Below are 19,273 nucleotides of genomic sequence, written 5' to 3' on the forward strand. Positions count from 1 at the left end.
TTGAAACCCTTGTAGCTTTTATTTTGAAGACCAGATATTGACATCCGCCGGAAGTGATCGTTCTCACGCTCTAACTCGAAACAAGATGGCGTCTCGTCACTCTCTGTCTTAGTGAGAAAGTGTGTGAGCTGCAGCAGTCCTGCTCCAGCAGAGCCTCTGTGTGTCTCATAAAGTGTCTGAAGGGACTTTGTGCTCTTCAGCTTCTCCCTGAAGGTTTTATCTCGGACTCCTCTCCTACACAGCTCGTGAAGTTAGCTTAGCATGCTAGCTGCAGCACAGCGCTAGTCAGAGTGGACGTTTGATGGAGAGCAAACGGTTTCTAACGGAGTGTGTGGAGAAAAAGTCTCTGACATTCAGTCAAAATGTGTAAAGTTCAAATGCTGAGAGCGTTGGTGAAGCAGCGACTAACTGCGGCTGCTGAAGAGATATTTGTGCTGTTTGAAAGAACGATAGCAGAGTACGAGGAGGAACTGTGTCGTTCAAAAGAGGAGAACGAGCGACAACGGAAACTACTGGACGCTGTGCTCAAGCCTCAGCTTCGGTTACACAGAGCAGGTTTGTTCTCCTCTCTCAATATGTTAACAGATGCTGTTTTCTCTCACATGTTTTATTAAACGCTGTTCTGATAATATACAGAGGTGTGTGTGGAGGACACACACTCCTGAATCTGAATCCCTCTCTGTGTGTGTCGCGATGTTTGAAGCCAACACAACGCTGTGCGGCTGTACATTCAGTTCGTGAGCAGAGTTTTGGGCGCTTCTGGTTGACGGCACATGGCGTGATGTAGGGTTTTGACACCAGTGAAGGATCCTGGGAAATTGAGTCCCATGGCTCAATTGCCATGAGTGAGTTCCGATTAATATATATGGGATGCCCCGATGGATCCGGATTACAGTTTGCAACAAGACTAAACACCGGAGCTAACATCAACAGAGAGTGCATAGAGTTGCAGTTTAACGTTATCATGACATGTTCAAGTGAAATGTGGTCAAATTGAGGAGTAACTTGACTAAGTGCACATGTTTTCACAGTAAAATACATTAGATATAAATTGAATTATAACCTGTTTTACTTCCTGACACTCTAAGCAGCTTATCATCATCAAAACTACTAATCAAAGCAAATGTTTAAATAAAAATACTATCATTTATTTCCAAATCATTTGAATTAAGTGTCTTTGTGAACATAACCACTTTAGATGACGAGAACAATAAGTTTGATATTATTCCTCAGACCGCTCCGGGACGGTGATATGGCTCATCAACATGATCATTTATAAAGCTCATGTAGAAACTTTACAATGTGATTCAGGATCAGATGAAAAGATGATTAACTCTTAAATAATTTAACTTGAGTTTCTAATGTTCATACGGTAGTCAGGATAATAATAATAATAATAATAATTATTATTATTATTATTATTATTATTATTATTATTGGTTGAAGTTTATTGGTGGTCAGTAATGTATGTATGTCTCTCTCTCGCCTCAACAGACGTGCAGCAGCTGCTGCTGGTTAAAGAAGAGTTTCCCCCTGAGCAGCAGGAGTGGAGCTCCAGTCTGGACCAGGAGGACCCAGAGCCCCCCCCACACATTAAAGAGGAGGAACTCTGGAGCTGTCAGGAGGGAGAGCAGCTTCAAGGGCTGGAGGAGGCTGATATCACCAAGTTCACATTCACTCCTCTCCCTGTGAAGAGTGAAGATGATGAAGAGAAACCTCAGCCCTCACAGCTTCATCAGAGACAAACTGAACACATGGAAACAGGAGCTGATGGAGAGGACTGTGGAGGACCAGAAACAGCCAGGAACTCAGATCCAGAGACACATTTACACCCAGACACTGAGGACAAGACTGGAGACTCTTCTGACACTGATGACAGTGAGGATTGGAAGGAGACCAGAGAACCTCCGTCATGTTTAAACTCTCTGGGAAATGAAGAAGTCCCTGTCAGTGATTCCAGAAGTAGTGCTGGAGAGAAACCATTCAGCTGCTCTGAGTGTGGGAAAAGATTTGGCTTGAAGGGAGATCTGAACAGACACATCAGGATTCACACAGGAGAGAAACCATTCAGCTGCTCAGTCTGCGATAAAAGATTTTTGCTCAAGAAACATTTGAATAGACATATTGCAACTCATACAGGAGATAAATCATTTAGCTGCTCAATTTGTAAAAAAGGTTTTGCACAGAGAGGAAATTTACAGACACACATGAGAACTCACACAGGAGAGAAACCTTTCAGCTGCTCAGTGTGCGGTAAAGGATTCTCTCTAAAAGAAACCCTAGTATGTCACTTGAGAACCCACACAGAGGAGAAACCATTCAGCTGCACAATCTGTAAGAAGTCTTTTAAACTGAGAAGTACTTTACATACACACATGAGAATCCACACGGGAGAGAAACCTTTCAATTGCTCAGTTTGTGATAAAAGATTTTTGCTCAGGGATCATCTGAAGACACACATGAAAACTCACACAGGAGAGAAACCTTTCAGCTGCTCAGTGTGCTGTAAAGGGTTTTCTCGAAAGGAAAGCCTGGTTCGTCATTTGAGAACCCACACAGAGGAGAAACCATCCAGACCGCAGTGATTGATTAAGAAAGTAATTGTTTTCACGTAACACTTTCTCTTTGAACATAATGTTCTTGTCGATGATCTTTTCCAGTCGGTCTAAAACTCCCACACGGTCAACTTTTTCTTTCACTGTTATTTGTAAACTAAGCCGGTTTAAGTCGTATTTATCTGAGCGATCTCAGTTTGTACATGTTAACGATGAATCCTCCAGGCAAGACAAAGTCAGTCATGGAGTCCCGCAAGGTTCTGTACTTGGACCTTTTCTATTCACCTTTATACATGCAACATATAAACATCGGCCACTGCTGATAAAACAGAACGATACCAGCAGATACATCTTTGACTCCATCAAAAGCGACGTTGTAAATGAAACACATTCATATAGAAATAAAAACGTAAAAGTATAAACATACATACCAATGTTGTTGCATTTTTTTTATAACTTTATAATCAAATACATGAAGTGTACACTGAGGGGTGAATTCACAAACGTTTTTAGCTTGGTGGGGGACACAAAAAGAAACAATTTGATTCTCAGAGCACCTCAAACAATGAAATGCAGCCCTAACGTATTTAAATGAGGTAAAATGCAGATGAGCCTCATTACAAACCCAATTCACAAAGATCAGCACTAATAGCTACACACTGTTACAGTGAAATTATTAATGTCTTCTGATTTGGTGGAAACTAAAGCACATTTATAAAGAGTGTCTGCTCAAACTAATTTAATGTGGGAAGCATTGACTGTTAAGAGAGATAAATATATCTTAAAGATCTCATAGTACCTTATAAACCAACTAGAGCATTGCGCTCCCAGACTGCAGGGTTACTTGTGGTTCCTAGAGTCTCTAAGAGTACAATGGGAGCCAGAGCCTTCAGCTATCAAGCTCCTCTCCAGTGGAACCAGTTTCCAGTTTGTGTTCGGTAGGCAGACACCCTCTCCACATTTAAGGGCAGGCTAAAGACTTTCCTTTTTGATAAAGCTTATAGTTAGGGCTTGCTCAGGTTTGCCTTGGATCAGCCCAAGGTTATGCTGCTATAGGCTTAGACTGCCGGGGGACACCTCCCTGCTCTCCTCTTCCTCCCCTCCCTCTCTTCTTCTCCCTCTCTATCTGTATGCATTTATGTAAATGTATGTTACTAACTCATCCCCAGAGTTTCTGTCTCTCATGTGGCAGGTTGCCACTGATAAAGTTTACGTCAGTATCAGGAATCGTGGCTGCGCATGCTGCCCTGATCCTGCTGGACACCGGGAAGCCTTTTTGACATTTTCCTGGATTCATCCAAACTTTCTCTTTTTCAACACATCATTTCTGTCAAATGTTGTATTTGTACTATGTTGTTTATCCTGTACACACGACATCTATTGCACGTCTGTCTGGGAGAGGGATCCCTCCTCAGTTGCTCTCCCTGAGGTTCCATTTTTCCCCCTTTAATTATGGGGTTTCTTTTAGGAAGTTTTTCCTTGTGCGATGCGAGGGTCTAAGGACAGAGGGTCTGAGGAGGGAGGGTCTAAGGACGGAGGGTCTAAGAACAAGGATGGAGGGTCTGAGGACAGAGGGTCTAAGGACAGAGGGTGTCGTATCCTGTACAGTCTGTAAACAATGAATGTATAATTTGTAATATTGGGCTATATATATAAATAAATTTGATTTGATTTGATAAATATCTTCTTTTACATACTTAAGAGGAAATGATTAATAATTAAGGTTATTGTTTAAAAGATGTTATTAACAATTATCCTTTTTTCTTGTTGAAGCTGATATCGTCTGCTATATGTTGTGTACATCCCATGTGTTTGCGTGCAGAGCGTTGCGCTGTGCTCCCGGTAGTTCTCTGTAGTGTTTATATGCTGATGATAAATGTGATACGTTGACTTGGTTGCTGTAGTTTGTTAATCTGGTGATGTTTTGACAGATTTGATCAGATTTTACATGATAATATGATTTACTTTTATAAGCTCTGCATGTTCTGCATATTGATCTGTTTTGGGCATATTTACAACATAGGACAGTGAATATTCTCTGACACTGCCCCTTCTCTTTTATACTTAATAAAGGCAACACAAGAGCTGAAAGAGCTGCTTCATTCACTCCACGTGTTTCTGTTTTCTCCTTGAAAAGATATCACACCATCGTGTACAAAACATTAAAGACATTTAACATTCATTAAAAGACTTCTCCATGATGTGAGCCGGAGTCCCTGAGGACGGCCCAGCTTGTGGCTGAACGCTTCAGAAACAACGTGTTTGCAGCTGAAAAGTCATAAATGTATGTATATACCCGTCCCTTATGTGTTTACGTTTACATTGGTGGCTGAGAGCTGTTAAGATATGGGCAGAGTCCGGCAAAACATTTCACTTATTTTGAAATTCCAATATTGACAGGTATGCTCTCCACTGCCTCTCTGGGAACCATCACCTTATCGTGGTGGAGAGGTTTGTGTGTCCCTATGAACCTGAGAGCTGTGTTGTCTGAAGCCTAGTGCTCCTGGTAGGGTCTCCCAAGGCAAATTGGTCTCAGGTGAGGGGCCAGACTAAGAACGGTTCAAAAACGACTTCATTAAAGAAAGGGAAAGGAAAGGAGAGACCCTGCCCGGAGGAAGCCCGGGGCCCCCGTCTGGAGCCAGGCCCAGAGGGAGGGCCCGACAGCGAGCGCCTGGTGGCCGGGTTTGCCACGGAGCCCGGTCGGGCACAGCCCGAAGAAGCTACGTGGTGCCTCCCATCCATCCATTCTGTGGGCCCACCACTCATGGGAAAAACCGCTGGGGTCGGGTGCGCTGTCACATGGGTGGCAGTGATGGTCAGGGACCTCGACGGACCAGACCCGGGCAGCAGAGGCTGGCTCTGGGGACGTGGAACGTCACCTCTCTGTGGGGGAAGGAGCCGGAACTAGTGCGGGAGGTGGATCACTACCAGTTGGATCTGGTGGGGCTTACCTCCACGCACAGTCTTGGCTCTGGAACCGTACTCCTGGATAGGGGTTGGACTCTATTCTTCTCCGGAGTTGCCCAAGGTGTGAGGTGTCGGGCCGGGGTGGGGATACTCACTAGCCCCCGGCTGAGCGCCGCTACGTTGGAGTTTCTCCCGGTGGACGAGAGGGTCGCCTCCCTACACCTTCGGGTTATGGGGGGGAAAACTCTGACTGTTGTTTGTGCCTATGCCCCAAACCGCAGTTCTGAGTATTCGGCCTTCTTGGAGACCCTGAATGGAGCCCTGCAGGGGGCTCCAGTAGGGGACTCCGTAGTCTTGCTGGGAGACTTCAACGCACACGTGGGAAACGATGGAGACACCTGGAGAGGCGTGATTGGGAGGAAGGGCCTCCCTGATCTAAACCCGAACGGTCGTTTGTTGTTGGACTTCTGTGCTAGCCATGGAATGGCCATAACAAACACCATGTTCGAACATAAGGATGCTCATAAGTGCACGTGGTACCAGAGCACCCTAGGCCAAAGGTCAATGATCGATTTCGTAATCGTATCATCTGATCTGAGGCCGCATGTTTTGGACACTCGGGTGAAGAGAGGGGCGGAGCTGTCGACTGATCACCATCTGGTGGTGAGTTGGATCAAGGGGTGGGGGAAGACTCTGGACAGACCTGGTAAACCCAAACGGGTAGTGCGGGTGAACTGGGAACGTCTGGAGGAAGCCCCTGTCCTGGGGATCTTTAACTCACACCTCCGGCGGAGCTTTTCAGCCATCCCTGTGGAGGTTGGGGGCATTGAACCTGAGTGGGCGATGTTCAAAACCTCTATTGCTGAAGCTGCGGTGATGAGCTGTGGTCTCAAGGTCTTAGGTGCATCAAGGGGCGGTAACCCTCGAACACCGTGGTGGACCCCGGTGGTCAGGGAAGCCGTCCGACTGAAGAAGGAGTCCTTCCGGGTTATGTTATCCGGGAGGACTCCGGAAACAGTTGCAGGGTATCGAAGGACTAGAAGGGCGGCAGCTTCTGCCGTGTCAGAGGCAAAGCAGCGGGTGTGGGAGAAGTTCGGAGAAGCTATGGAGAAGGACTTTCGGTCGGCACCAAGGTGCTCCTGGAAAACCATCCGGCACCTCAGGAGGGGGAAGCGAGGAACAATCCAAGCTGTGTACAGCAAGGGTGGGACCCTGCTGACTTCAACTGAGAAGGTTATCGGCCGGTGGAAGGAGCACTTTGAGGAACACCTGAATCCGACTAACATGCCCTCTATGGTTAAGGCAGAGCTGGAAGCTGATGGGGGATCATCGTCAATTTCCCTGATGGAAGTCACTGAGGTAGTCAAACAACTCCACAGTGGCAAAGCCGCAGGGGTTGATGAGATCCTTTGGGAAGGCTTTGGGTGTTGAGGGGCTGTCTTGGTTGACACGCCTCGTCAACATTGCGTGGAAGTCTGGGACAGTGCCTAGGGGTTGGCAGACCGGGGTGGGGGGACCAGAGAGTGTGTGCCAACTACAGGGGTATCACACTTCTCAGCCTCCCTAGTAAAGTCTACTCCAAGGTACTGGAAAGGAGGGTTCGGCCGGTAGTCGAACCTCTGATTGAAGAAGAACAATGCGGATTCCGTCCTGGTCGTGGAACAACGGACCAACTCTTCACTCTCGCAAGGATCCTGGAGGGGGCCTGGGAGTACGCCCATCCGGTCTACATGTGTTTTGTGGATCTGGAGAAGGCGTATGACCGGGTCCCCCGGGTGATACTGTGGGAGGTGCTGCGGGAGTATGGGGTGAGGGGGTCACTTTTGAGGGCCATTCAATCCCTGTACGCCCAAAGCGAGAGTGGTGTCCGGATACTCGGCAGTAAGTCGGACTCGTTTCCCGTGAATGTTGGCCTCCGCCAGGGCTGCGCTTTATCACCAATCCTGTTCGTGATTTTCATGGATAGGATATCGAGGCGTAGTCGTGGAGGAGAGGGGTTGCAGTTCGGTGACCTGAGGATCTCATCGCTGCTCTTTGCAGATGATGTGGTCCTTATGGCATCATCGGTCTGTGACCTTCAACAGTCACTGGATCGGTTCGCAGCCGAGTGTGCAGCGGTTGGGATGAGGATCAGCACCTCCACATCTGAAGCCATGGCTCTCAGCAGGAAACCGGTGGATTGCCTACTCCGGGTAGGGAATGAGCCATTACCCCAAGTGAAGGAGTTCAAGTACCTCGGGGTCTTGTTCGCGAGTGGGGGACAATGGAGGGAGAGATTGGCCGGAGAATCGGAGCAGCGGGGGCGGTATTACAGTCACTTTACCGCACCGTTGTGACGAAAAGAGAGCTGAGCCAGAAGGCAAAGCTCTCAATATACTGGTCGATCTTCGTTCCTACCCTCACCTATGGTCATGAAGGCTGGGTCATGACCGAAAGAACAAGATCACGGGTACAAGCGGCCGAAATGGGTTTTCTCAAACGGGTGGCTGGCGTCTCCCTTAGAGATAGGGTGAGAAGCTCAGCCATCCGTGAGAGACTCGGAGTAGAGCCACTGCTCCTTTACGTTGAAAGGAGCCAGTTGAGGTGGTTCGGGCATCTAGTAAGGATGCGGTTGAGGTTTGCAAAAGACCGTAAGGATTGGACTACGGTCATCTTCATTGGTCAGTACAATGTTCAGCTTTGCCCAACACCTGGTGGTCTGATGGTTAGACGGAGACCTGGAGAGGCCTATGAGCCACAGTGTCTCGCACCCACTGTGACATCTGGTGGAGGATCGGTGATGATCTGGGGGCTTCAGCGAGGCTGGAATATGGCAGATGTGTCTTTGTGAAGGACGCATGAATCACACCACGTACAATGTTGTCCTGGAAGAATTCTTGCTTCCTTCTGCTCTGACAATATTCCCCAACTCTGAGGATTGGTTTGTCCAGCAAGACAATGCTCCACGCCACAAAGCCGGGTCAATCAAGGTGTGGATGGAGGATCACCAGAGCAAGACCCTATCATGGCCAGCTCACTCTCCAGACCTGAACCTCATTGGAAACCTCTTGAATGTGATGAAGAGGATGAGGATGGTCACAAGCCATCAAACAAGCCGAGTTGCTTGAATGTTTGTACCAGGAGTGACATAAAGTCCCCGAACAGCAACGTGCAGACTGGTGGAGCGCACGCCAAGACGCATGAACACTGTGACTGAACATCAGGGTTATTCCACTAAATACTGATTTATTAACTAAAACATTAGTGTTGTGTTGTTTAAAAATAAATATGAACTTGTTTTCTTTGCATTATTCCAGGTCTGAAAACAACATCAGCATCTTTTTTGTTATTTTGACCAGTTGTAAATTTCTGCAAATAAATTCTCTAAATGACAATATTTTTTTGGGGAACTTGTGAGAAATGTTGTCAGTAGTTTATAGAATAAAACAAAAATGTCCATTTTATTCAAACACATACCTATATATAAGAATAAGCTAAATACAATGTAAACACGTAGAGAAGAAATCCAATATGGCGGCCCTTTCTAGGCTTGCCACACCAGCATGCATTGCGATTCCAACGGAAGCCCGAAACTCCGATTCTGTCTATTGAAACCCTTGTAGCTTTTATTTTGAAGACCAGATATTGACATCCGCCGGAAGTGATCGTTCTCACGATCCTCCTCTAACTCGAAACAAGATGGCGTCTCGTCACTCTCTGTTTTAGTGAGAAAGTGTGTGAGCTGCAGCAGTCCTGCTCCAGCAGAGCCTCTGTGTGTCTCATAAAGTGTCTGAAGGGACTTTGTGCTCTTCAGCTTCTCCCTGAAGGTTTTACCTCGGACTCCTCTCCTACACTGCTCGTGAAGTTAGCTTAGCATGCTAGCTGCAGCACAGCGCTAGTCAGAGTGGAAGTTTGATGGAGAGCAAACGGTTTCTAACGGAGTGTGTGGAGAAAAAGTCTCTGACATTCAGTCAAAATGTGTAAAGTCCAAATGCTGAGAGCGTTGGTGAAGCAGCGACTAACTGCGGCTGCTGAAGAGATATTTGTGCTGTTTGAAAGAACGATAGCAGAGTACGAGGAGGAACTGTGTCGTTCAAAAGAGGAGAACGAGCGACAACGGAAACTACTGGACGCTGTGCTCAAGCCTCAGCTTGAGTCTCCAGCAGGTTTGTTCATTAAACATTACAAATGCAAATTGAAGTCTTTTACTGGATGAAAACTATTCAGCCAACATCCGGCTCTTTCAAAACAAAAGCATACTGCTCTACTTAAAGTGTGATAACAGCCTGACATTTCTTAAAAATTAAACCCATTTAACACATCTGATGTGATATTTAAATCATTAGTTTTCTCTTCTATTAAGGTAATTTAAGCAGTCTATCTTCCTCACATTTAATACAGACGTGCTCTAATTATCCCAGAATAAATTATTATTCAGAGTTACTATAGATCAGGGGTGTCAAACTCATTTTAGTTCAGGGGCCACATGCTGCCCAATTTGATCTCAAGTGGGCCGGACCAAATCATATCATAATAACCTATAAATAACGAGATCTCAAAATGTTTCCGTTTGTTTTCGTGCAAGAAACTACACAGTATATTCTGAAAACTATTTTTTTACAAAACATTATGAACAACTTAAAAGTGCAATTTCAACAATATTATTATCAGTTTATCATTTAGTTGCATTACAACTTACAGATCAGTGTGTCAGGCACAAAACATTTAGTCACAGGTATCTGGAACAATATAGTATTTTACTTTATGATCAAAACAATTTGTCAAGATATAGAAATCATTTTAAAATTACATTCATTTCCACATCTGTGTAGTAATCCTGACACACCACACACATCCAAATACAAACTAAAGTGGGAACTATTAAGGAAGAAGGTTAAGTTATCCCCCTGCCTTGTAAATGTATATAATGTATACATGAAAACACATAAAGGTTGCGTCTCTTTGTACTGCAGCTGCTAACTGACATTATATTTCACACTGTTCAATGTCTTTAAATATTTCTACAGTAAGTATTAATGTTCACAGAAATATATTCTTACAGAAATATATAACGTGCAAAAGTGTCTGAAGCAGCATTTTACATTAAAAAGGCTTACTCACAGTTTAGTGTGCTCCTGAAACTTGGCATCTTTTTATCTTTTTGTTTTATTGATGCTCATTACAGAGACAAGTTGTTCCCAAAGGTAGGTAATTTTTACACTTTGCAAAATCATCCCCCGGGCCTGATTGAACCCTCTGGTTATGGAGTCAATACAGATATTTCATAAAAACACTTCATACTTGCGTTAGCTTGGCTCCTGTCGACTCGTTTCACCATTACATGCTAGTTCGCGTGGGTTTCTATGGACATAAAATGGATCAATTTCTTATTAAAAAATAGTTGCACACCAGTTGGACAGAAACAAAGCGTGACAAACGAGGGAAATTAAGATTTGTCTTTGGAGCATCAAACCACAGCGCATTCGAGCGGAAAATGCTGGAGATGTGGTTTGTGGACAGACAACAGCTGCTCCCGTTATAAAAACAAAAGGTAGAGCTATACAAGACGAGCAAAGGAAATTTCAATAAAAGTGGACAGAGGAATTTGTATTTGTCCTCCACCAGTCGAACCCTTCGTGCTTAATGTGCAAACAGATCCACTCTGATTTCAAGCGAAGTCATTTGGAGCGGCATTTCCAAATGACTCATCCAAAATTCAACGAAACTTACGCACCTGGAAGTGGAATTAGTAAAAAAAAAACAGAGCAGCTTTCTTCTTCTGTTTCTGGACAACAAAGACTCATACACAGGACAACTAATACAGCTGAACGATTCACTGAGGCATCTTTTGAGATTGCATGGATTTTGGCTTGGGCAAAAAAACTTTTCACTCATAAATTGTGAAACACTGCTTTTTGGCTTCAGCAGAAATATTGTTTGCAGAGTTTGACAACATCATCCCAGTATTAAGATAATCCTGCTTTTATTGAATGTATTGGTTGGCTGCATTGCATATTGTATGTTCTGGGTGAGATGACAAATTAATAAACAGACATGCTTTTTATGACTGGATGTAGCTTTTCATACTTTGCGGTAAAAGTGGCTCTCCTATTGACTTTGTCCTATCAATGTGGCTCTCACGTAAAAAATAGTGAAGACCACTGCTCTTTAGGTATGTGAATTGGACAAACCTTGTCCAATTCACACACGTGAATATGCAAAAAAAAATAAATATATTTTTTATGAAAGAAATATAAAAATAATAATATTTGCTTTATCTACAAACAATTTTGCGACCCCCCCCCCCCCCTGCAGTTCAAGACCTATGCGTTAAAAGATTCTGATGTGAAGCTTCAGCAGTAGGAAACGTTGGATTTGCAGGAAGTTAGTGAAGCATTTTCCCGGGATTGTTGCCAAAGACACAGAGTCTGAAATAAGCCTGAAATAATGTCAACAATTACGTTTAAATATTCCTTCTAAAAACTACATGCAGACTCTCTTATCCAGAGCGACTTCCAGTGAACTAACAACCTTCCCGTGTCATGTTTGGAAGCCTGAACCCCTGACCACCACCCATGTCCATGAAAAATTGTCTTAACTGCCCGCAAGTGACGCAGTGCGACACAGAGCACCGCTTCCAGCTGAACCCGTTGGTGCTTTATTTAGATGCTGAAAAGGCATTCGACCAGGTTTAATGGCCCTATCGACCTTAAAATCAGTGATGCGTTTATTTCCTGGATACAATTAACATATAACAACCCCTATGCCCAAGTAATGATTAACTAGACACTCTGTCTTAACTTTAACTTTAGGTCCTTTGCTCTTTGCAATAACAGTGTCTTACCGAGAGCGTTCGATTAAAACCAGAAATTCAGATGTAACACAAAATACACCGTGAGCAAAATAACTCTACGCAGACGATACTCTCCTTTTTATAATCCAACCAAAAAAACATTAATTATGTCCTTGGTTGGTCTGTAAGATTGAGAGTTAGATGGCTCTGTGAAGGTGAAGTAAAGAGATTTGATAAGAGACTTGATACTGTTGAAGCTGCAGTGAAGAGTTTGTGTGTGTGTCGGTGTGTGTGTGTGTGTGTGTGTATCTCACTCTCCTCCACAGATGTGCAGCAGCTGCTGCTGCTGGTTAAAGAAGAGGTTCCCCCTGAGCAGCAGGAGTGGAGCTCCAGTCTGGACCAGGAGGACCCAGAGCCCACCCTACACATTAAAGAGGAACAGGAGGAACTCTGGAGCAGTCAGGAGGGAGAGCAGCTTCAAGGACTGGAGGAGGCTGATATCACCAAGTTCACATTCACTCCTGTCCCTGTGAAGAGTGAAGATGATGAAGAGAAACCTCAGTCCTCACAGCTTCATCAAAGACCAACTGAACACATGGAAACAGGAGCTGATGGAGAGGACTGTGGAGGACTAGAACCAGCCAGGAACTCAGATCCAGACAGACATTTACATCCAGACACTGAGGACAAGACTAGAGACTCTTCTGACACAGATGAAATGACTGGAGACTTTTCTGGCGCTGAGATTGAAGTCAGTTGTGAGGACAGTGATGATTGCAAAGAGAAAGCTCAGTCGGGTTTAAACTCTCTCTTGAAAGATGATGGAGTTCCTGTCGGTACCGATGAGAAACCATTCAGCTACTCTGAGTGTGGGAAGCATTTTTGCAATAGTGGAAATCTGAAGAGACACATGAGATGTCACACAGGAGAAAACCCTTTCATATGTTCCATTTGTAATAAAGGATTTTTTCGCAAGGATCATCTGAATACACACATGAGATCTCACACAGGAGAGAAACCGTTCAGCTGCTCAGTCTGTAAAAAATCTTATACACAGAGTGGAAATTTACAGAAACACATGAGAATCCACACAGGAGAGAGACCATTCAGCTGCTCAGTGTGTGAGAAAACATTTTTGCGCAAGGAATATCTGAAGACACACATGATAACTCACACAGGAGAGAAACCCTACAGCTGCTCCGTGTGCGATAAATCTTTCGCGCGGAGTGGATGTTTACAGGTCCACATGAGAATCCACACAGGAGAGAAACCCTTCAGCTGCTCAGTTTGTGGTAAAAGGTTTTTGCATAAGACACGTCTGAAGAGTCACATGAGAATCCACACGGAAGAGAAACCATTCAGCTGCAGCTGATGGAGAGGACTGTGCAGGACCAGAAACGGCCTGGAACTCAGATCCAGAGAGATGTGGCTTATAAATAATACATCAATATGTTCTCTAATCTCTGAATTAATGGTTGGAAAATTGCCAACATGTTCACGTGAAGTCACTTTTATTTTGAGGTCAGTTCTCAAAGCCTGGTCTATACACACACAGCACAACAACAACAACATGGGGTCTAGAGTGGAGGGCTTGAGATGCAGACAGACGGGCGGTTGAGAGGGGGAGAGAAGCGAAACTCCAAAGCGAGTCTTGAAAAACTTTACGGGACGATTTGTACTTAGTGTCGCCTTTTTTTGCATGTTATGTTCAATACATAATCAGAAATCCTTTATTCGTCCCTCAGCGGGGAAATGTACAGAGTTACAAAAACGCAGAGACGGAGCAGATAAAAGACAAACACACATGGTAGAAATAAGTAGCAGCTTAATAAAAGTGAGCTAGCAGTCAGATATATAAATAATAAATAGTATAAATATATGTTGCACGAGCAGTTTCACTGCACATCATTTGAGCTTCGTTACTAACTCATTGAAAAACCTTGTAATATGAATTTAATTTTACTTTTATGTGATTGGAGTAAGGTGTACATATTTGTGTTCTTTTCATATTTTTATGCCGTTATTTCATATTTAATGCTTGGTTTCAGTATCACTGGGTGAACAAGACTGTTGAATGAAAACCTGTAAATATTAATGTAAAAACTTTCTAAAAGAAAAAGTGATTCTAGTGACCTACAGAGGGATTATTTCTATCACATAAACACAGGTCAGTTCACGCTTCTTGAGCGAACAGAAATCTTTCACTAGCATTGGAAGTTTCCTTTGATGATAATTATTATATATTGAACAGTTTCACTCGCCGGCTTTTAAGCAATTCAATCATCTTTGAATCTGCAGCGGAGTTGTCTGTGCTTGTGAAAGAAGTTTAAGAGGCCTTTTCAAACTGCACAGATACAGAGAATCCTCAACTTTACGACGCACCACGTAGAACAAGCTGCAGTACATGGCGTATATTCCATATTTCACCCCCCTAAGATACTTAGTACAAGACTAGGGACTCTTCTGAGTCTGAGTGATTGGAAGGAGACCAGAGAACGTCCCTCAGGTTTAAACTCTCTGTACATCTTATTACACTTGAGTTTGGTCAAAGATTTGGTCGCAGAGGAGAGAAACCCTTCAGCTGCTCAGGTTGTGGGAACTGTTCATCTATCTGCTGACGCTTCTGGACCCATCTTCAGTGATGTTCCTGGAATCATCAGACCCTCCTACAGCCAGGGCCAGCTCACCAGCTCCTATTGACTCATGGCTCCTTCTCTTTTGAGCCACAGCCTGCTGGACCTGATGGTGCCTCCATCGTTACGTTTGTCTCCTTCGGGCAGTTAAGGTTGTGCTCCAGGGTTCTCGCTGCTGACTCTGCCCCGTCGGTCTGATGGCGGAGAAAATAAAGCATTCCCTCGAAGGAAAACTTAGTTCATCACATGCTGGTTCATGTTGTCATAAGTTTCTTTTATATTGAACGATGTTGATAATTATCACTACATATATGTAATAATAACAAATTAACATTTAGCATTCATCAGCATCTCCACGTCTCTGAGAGACAACAGAACTGTGTGAACTTCCATAAATGAAACAAATAAACAATGTTAGTGTTGTGTTCTTCCTGCTGTTGACTGTGCAATACTTATAATACTGTGTATATATATATACTATAGTTAATTAAATTATTAATAATCAGCCTCCTTATGCAGATGATTTAAAAATGGCTTTAAATGATCGGTCTACCATATAGTAATAATAATAATAATAATAATGCTTTCTCCCCTTTTTCATTAATAATGGAGGAGGCATTGCATATGAAGAACCTGAGACTGGCAGCATTAAACGCTTTCTCGTTTTATTTTGAAGGAGGATTGATACCGGAAGCAGTCTTCCTCACGTGACTAACTCAGTCCGGTTGAAGAGCTTTGTTCCCGGGCCTTGTTGAACCGCTTCCCCCGTTAGTCCTGCTCTCGCCGTTCCGTACTTCATCACATACAACCGGAGTGAACCACCAGAGCCCGGATGTGAGGAGAAACCTTCTGTTTCACCTCAGACTCACCTCCGTTAGCCGAGAATGCTAAGTGAAGTTAGCGTAGCATGCTAACGTTAGCGGGAAATAGACGGAGCCGGAGCTCGGCCACACAGCGCTAGTGGGAGAGACGAGTAGAGAGCAAAGTGTGTTTCTCATGGAGCCACAGTGTCCAGATAAAGCTGTCTGAATGGACTCTGTGCTGCTCCCTTTATCTGAAAACGTCACAATGATCTCCTGGTTCCTACGAAGCTAATGAAGTTAGCTTGCTAGCTGGAAGTAGACGCAGACGGACCTCGGCCACACAGCGCCGCATTTCAGAGACAGCAACGTTTTAACGGAGTGTGTCTGCAGCAAAGGTTCTGACATTCAGTCAAAATGTGTAAAGTCCAAATGCTGAGAGCGTTGGTGAAGCAGCGACTAACTGCGGCTGCTGAAGAGATATTTGTGCTGTTTGAAAGAACGATAGCAGAGTACGAGGAGGAACTGTGTCGTTCAAAAGAGGAGAACGAGCGACAACGGAAACTACTGGACGCTGTGCTCAAGCCTCAGCTTGAGTCTCCAGCAGGTTTGTTCATTAAACATTACAAGTTAATTATTAATAGAAATGCAAATTGAAGTCTTTTACTGGATGAAAACTATTCAGCCAACATCCGGCTCTTTCAAAACAAAAGCATACGGCTCTACTTAAAGTGTGATAACAGCCTGACATTTCTTCAAAATTAAACCCATTTAACACATCTGATGTGATATTTAAATAATTAGTTTTCTCTTCTATTAAGGTAATTTAAGAAGTTTATCTTCCTCACATTTAATACAGACATGCTCTAATTATCCCAGAATAAATTATTATTCATAGTTACTATAGATCATTTAGCCCGACATGAGGTTCAATGTGTTTCAGGACTGATACACAACTTACATTGATTATTTATTTATTTATATATATATATATATATTCCTGCAGTTTTTATTAGCCCCCCCCCCAAAAGTCTTAGCCCTTTGACAGGTAAACCAGTGCACTCAGAGCAGACGTTCGTTCTTTAATTTACATTCAATGTTGCGTGTTCCCCACAGCACCCCAAACAGGATCTGTTGGTGCTTTATTTAGATGCTGAAAAGGCATTCGACCAGGTTTAATGGCCCTATCGACCTTAAAATCAGTAATGCGTTTATTTCCAGGATACAATTAACATATAACAACCCCAATGTCCAAGTAATGATTAACTAAACACTCTGTCTTAACTTTAGGTCCTTTGCTCTTTGCGATAACAGTGTCTTACCGAGAGCGTTCGATTACAACCAGAAATTCAGATGTAACACAAAATACACCGTGAGCAAAATAACTCTCTACGCAGACGATACTCTCCTTTTTATAATCCAACCAAAAAAACATCAATCTTGTCAATTCTGTCCTTGATTGGTCTGTAAGATTGAGAGTTAGATGGTTCTGTGAAGGTGAAGTAAAGAGATTTGATAAGAGTATCGATACTGTTGAAGCTGCAGTGAAGAGTTTGTGTGTGTCGATGTTAACGTGTGTGTGTGTGTGTGTGTGTGTGTGTGTGTGTGTGTGTGTGTGTGTGTGTGTGTGTGTGTGTGTGTGTGTGTCACTCTCCTCCACAGACATGAAGCAGCTGCTGCTGGTTAAAGAAGAGGTTCCCCCTGAGCAGCAGGAGTGGAGCTCCAGTCTGGACCAGCAGGACCCAGACCCCCCCCCACCCATTAAAGAGGAACAGGAGGAACTCTGGAGCAGTCAGGAGGGTGAGCAGCTTCAAGGTCTGGAAGAGGCTGATATCACCATGTTCACATTCACTCCTGTCCATGTGAAGAGTGAAGATGATGAAGAGAAACATCAGTCCTCACAGCTTCATCAAAGACAAACTGAACACATGGAAACAGGAGCTGATGGTGAGGACTGTGGAGGACCAGAACCAGCCAGGAACTCAGATCCAGAGACACATTTACAGCCAGATACTGAGGACAAGACTGGAAACTCTTCTGGACCTGATAATAATTATCACTGGGAGGAGACTAAGGACCCTCAGTCAGATCTAAACTCTCTGGGAAATGAAGAAGTCCCCGTCAGTGATTCTAGAAGTAGTGCTGGAGAGAAACCATTCAGCTGCTCTGAGTGTGGGAGAGGATTTATCCACAAGAGAAGTATGAAGAGACACATCCTGAGTCACACAGGAGAGAAACCTTACAGCTGCTCTGAGTGTGGGAAAATATTTGGTCGTAAGTCACATCTGAACAGACACATGTTAACTCATGGTGGAGAGAAACCATTTAGCTGCCCTCAGTGTGGGAAATTATTTGGCCGCAAGACACATCTGAACAGACACATGTTAATCCACATTGGAGAGAAACGTTTCAGCTGCTCAGTTTCTAAGAATTATGTTGCACAGAGTAGTCATTTACACAAACACATGAGAACCCACACAGAAGAGAAACCATCCAACTGCTCTGATGGAAAGGACTCTGGAGGACCAGAACCAGCTGTTAAATGAAATTAATTCTAACAGTAATCTCCCGTGGATAACCTTCCACATTATGTAACATGAAGGCAAAAACATTTCTGTAGCTGTTGACGTGATGGAGCGTTAATATGCCTCGACTTGTTTAAGTATTTTGTTTACCATCAAATCCTAAAGCATCAGAAAAAAGTAAATAGATGACAAGACATCATTTTACTTTACTTTTAAGTGGAAGATGTGAAAAGAAGACTTAAAACAACAGTAGTGAATTATTGTACCATAGTGTGTTCACACATTTTTAAATCCAACCAGGAGAAACTCTTAATTAAGATCAGCTCTTCACACTGTGCTTTACGGTAAGCACGTCTTTTCCGGGATATGATGTTGAAATTGAAAGTTTCAGTGTGTCCACATAATCCTCTTTTATCAGAACATTTGAATAACTTTTGACGTCCTGTTACTGGACTACAAGCCAGCAGGCAAAATATCCTACGCTCGATATCTATCTGAAAGTGCTGCGACTTAATTTAAGGAAGTGATTCCATCAGCACTTAATTCAATACCAGGACTCAACACCAATATAACAGAGGACTCCAATGCTAACTTTAGTCCCTCCCAAATTAATCATCTTATTGATAGCGCTGCAGCCTCACTGCGAATAACACTCAACTCTGTCGCTCCTCTAAAGAAGAAGATCATAAAACAGAAAAATAAATTTTACAAATCCGCAAACTAAAACAAAAGTCGAGAAATCTTGAAAGTAAATGGCGTTCCACTAAACTGGAAGAATCTCGTTTAGTCTGGTTAGATCATCTTAAAACGTATAAGAAGGCTCTCCGTAATGCAGAGCAGCTTATTACTCTTCCTTAATAGAAGAACATAAGAACAACCCCAGGTTTCTGTTCAGCACTGAGGCTGACAGAGAGCCACAGCTCTACAGAGCCTTCTGTTCCTGTATCTCTCAGTAGTGACGACTTACTGAGTTTCTTTAACCATAAAATTATAATTATTAGAGACTAAATTAATCTCCTCCTGACCTCAATCAGTAACGACTTAACTTCAACCTCCAGAACCTTAAAAACATCTGTAACTC

General features: G+C 43.6%; 2 protein-coding genes across 2 annotated transcripts; both read left to right on the forward strand.

The window, feature by feature from the left end:
• Positions 1–57: 57 nt before the first annotated feature.
• LOC115006288 (gastrula zinc finger protein XlCGF57.1-like) lies at positions 58–3,011 on the forward strand. Its single transcript, XM_029428424.1, has 2 exons — positions 58–555; positions 1,495–3,011. Exons 1-2 carry the CDS (start codon positions 363–365, stop codon positions 2,583–2,585), a joined length of 1,284 nt encoding a protein of 427 aa, XP_029284284.1. The 5' UTR covers positions 58–362; the 3' UTR covers positions 2,586–3,011.
• A 6,110-nt stretch (positions 3,012–9,121) lies between these two features.
• LOC115006290 (gastrula zinc finger protein xFG20-1-like) lies at positions 9,122–18,663 on the forward strand. The gene is made up of 4 exons (XM_029428425.1): positions 9,122–9,607; positions 12,561–13,601; positions 16,071–16,274; positions 17,330–18,663. Exons 1-4 carry the CDS (start codon positions 9,418–9,420, stop codon positions 18,211–18,213), a joined length of 2,319 nt encoding a protein of 772 aa, XP_029284285.1. The 5' UTR covers positions 9,122–9,417; the 3' UTR covers positions 18,214–18,663.
• The last annotated feature ends 610 nt before the right edge of the window (positions 18,664–19,273 follow it).

Source organism: Cottoperca gobio, unplaced genomic scaffold, assembly GCF_900634415.1.
Source record: "Cottoperca gobio unplaced genomic scaffold, fCotGob3.1 fCotGob3_87arrow_ctg1, whole genome shotgun sequence".
Lineage (NCBI taxonomy): Eukaryota > Metazoa > Chordata > Actinopteri > Perciformes > Bovichtidae > Cottoperca > Cottoperca gobio.

Bases quoted from the DNA above. Each gene is read 5' to 3' on its own strand.
- LOC115006288 (XM_029428424.1), top strand. From the start codon at position 363: ATGTGTAAAGTTCAAATGCTGAGAGCGTTGGTGAAGCAGCGACTAACT. The intron at 556-1,494 runs GTTTGTTCTCCT...TCGCCTCAACAG, and splicing joins GCTTCGGTTACACAGAGCAG to ACGTGCAGCAGCTGCTGCTG.
- LOC115006290 (XM_029428425.1), top strand. From the start codon at position 9,418: ATGTGTAAAGTCCAAATGCTGAGAGCGTTGGTGAAGCAGCGACTAACT. The intron at 9,608-12,560 runs GTTTGTTCATTA...TCTCCTCCACAG, and splicing joins TCAGCTTGAGTCTCCAGCAG to ATGTGCAGCAGCTGCTGCTG. The intron at 16,275-17,329 runs GTTTGTTCATTA...TCTCCTCCACAG, and splicing joins TCAGCTTGAGTCTCCAGCAG to ACATGAAGCAGCTGCTGCTG.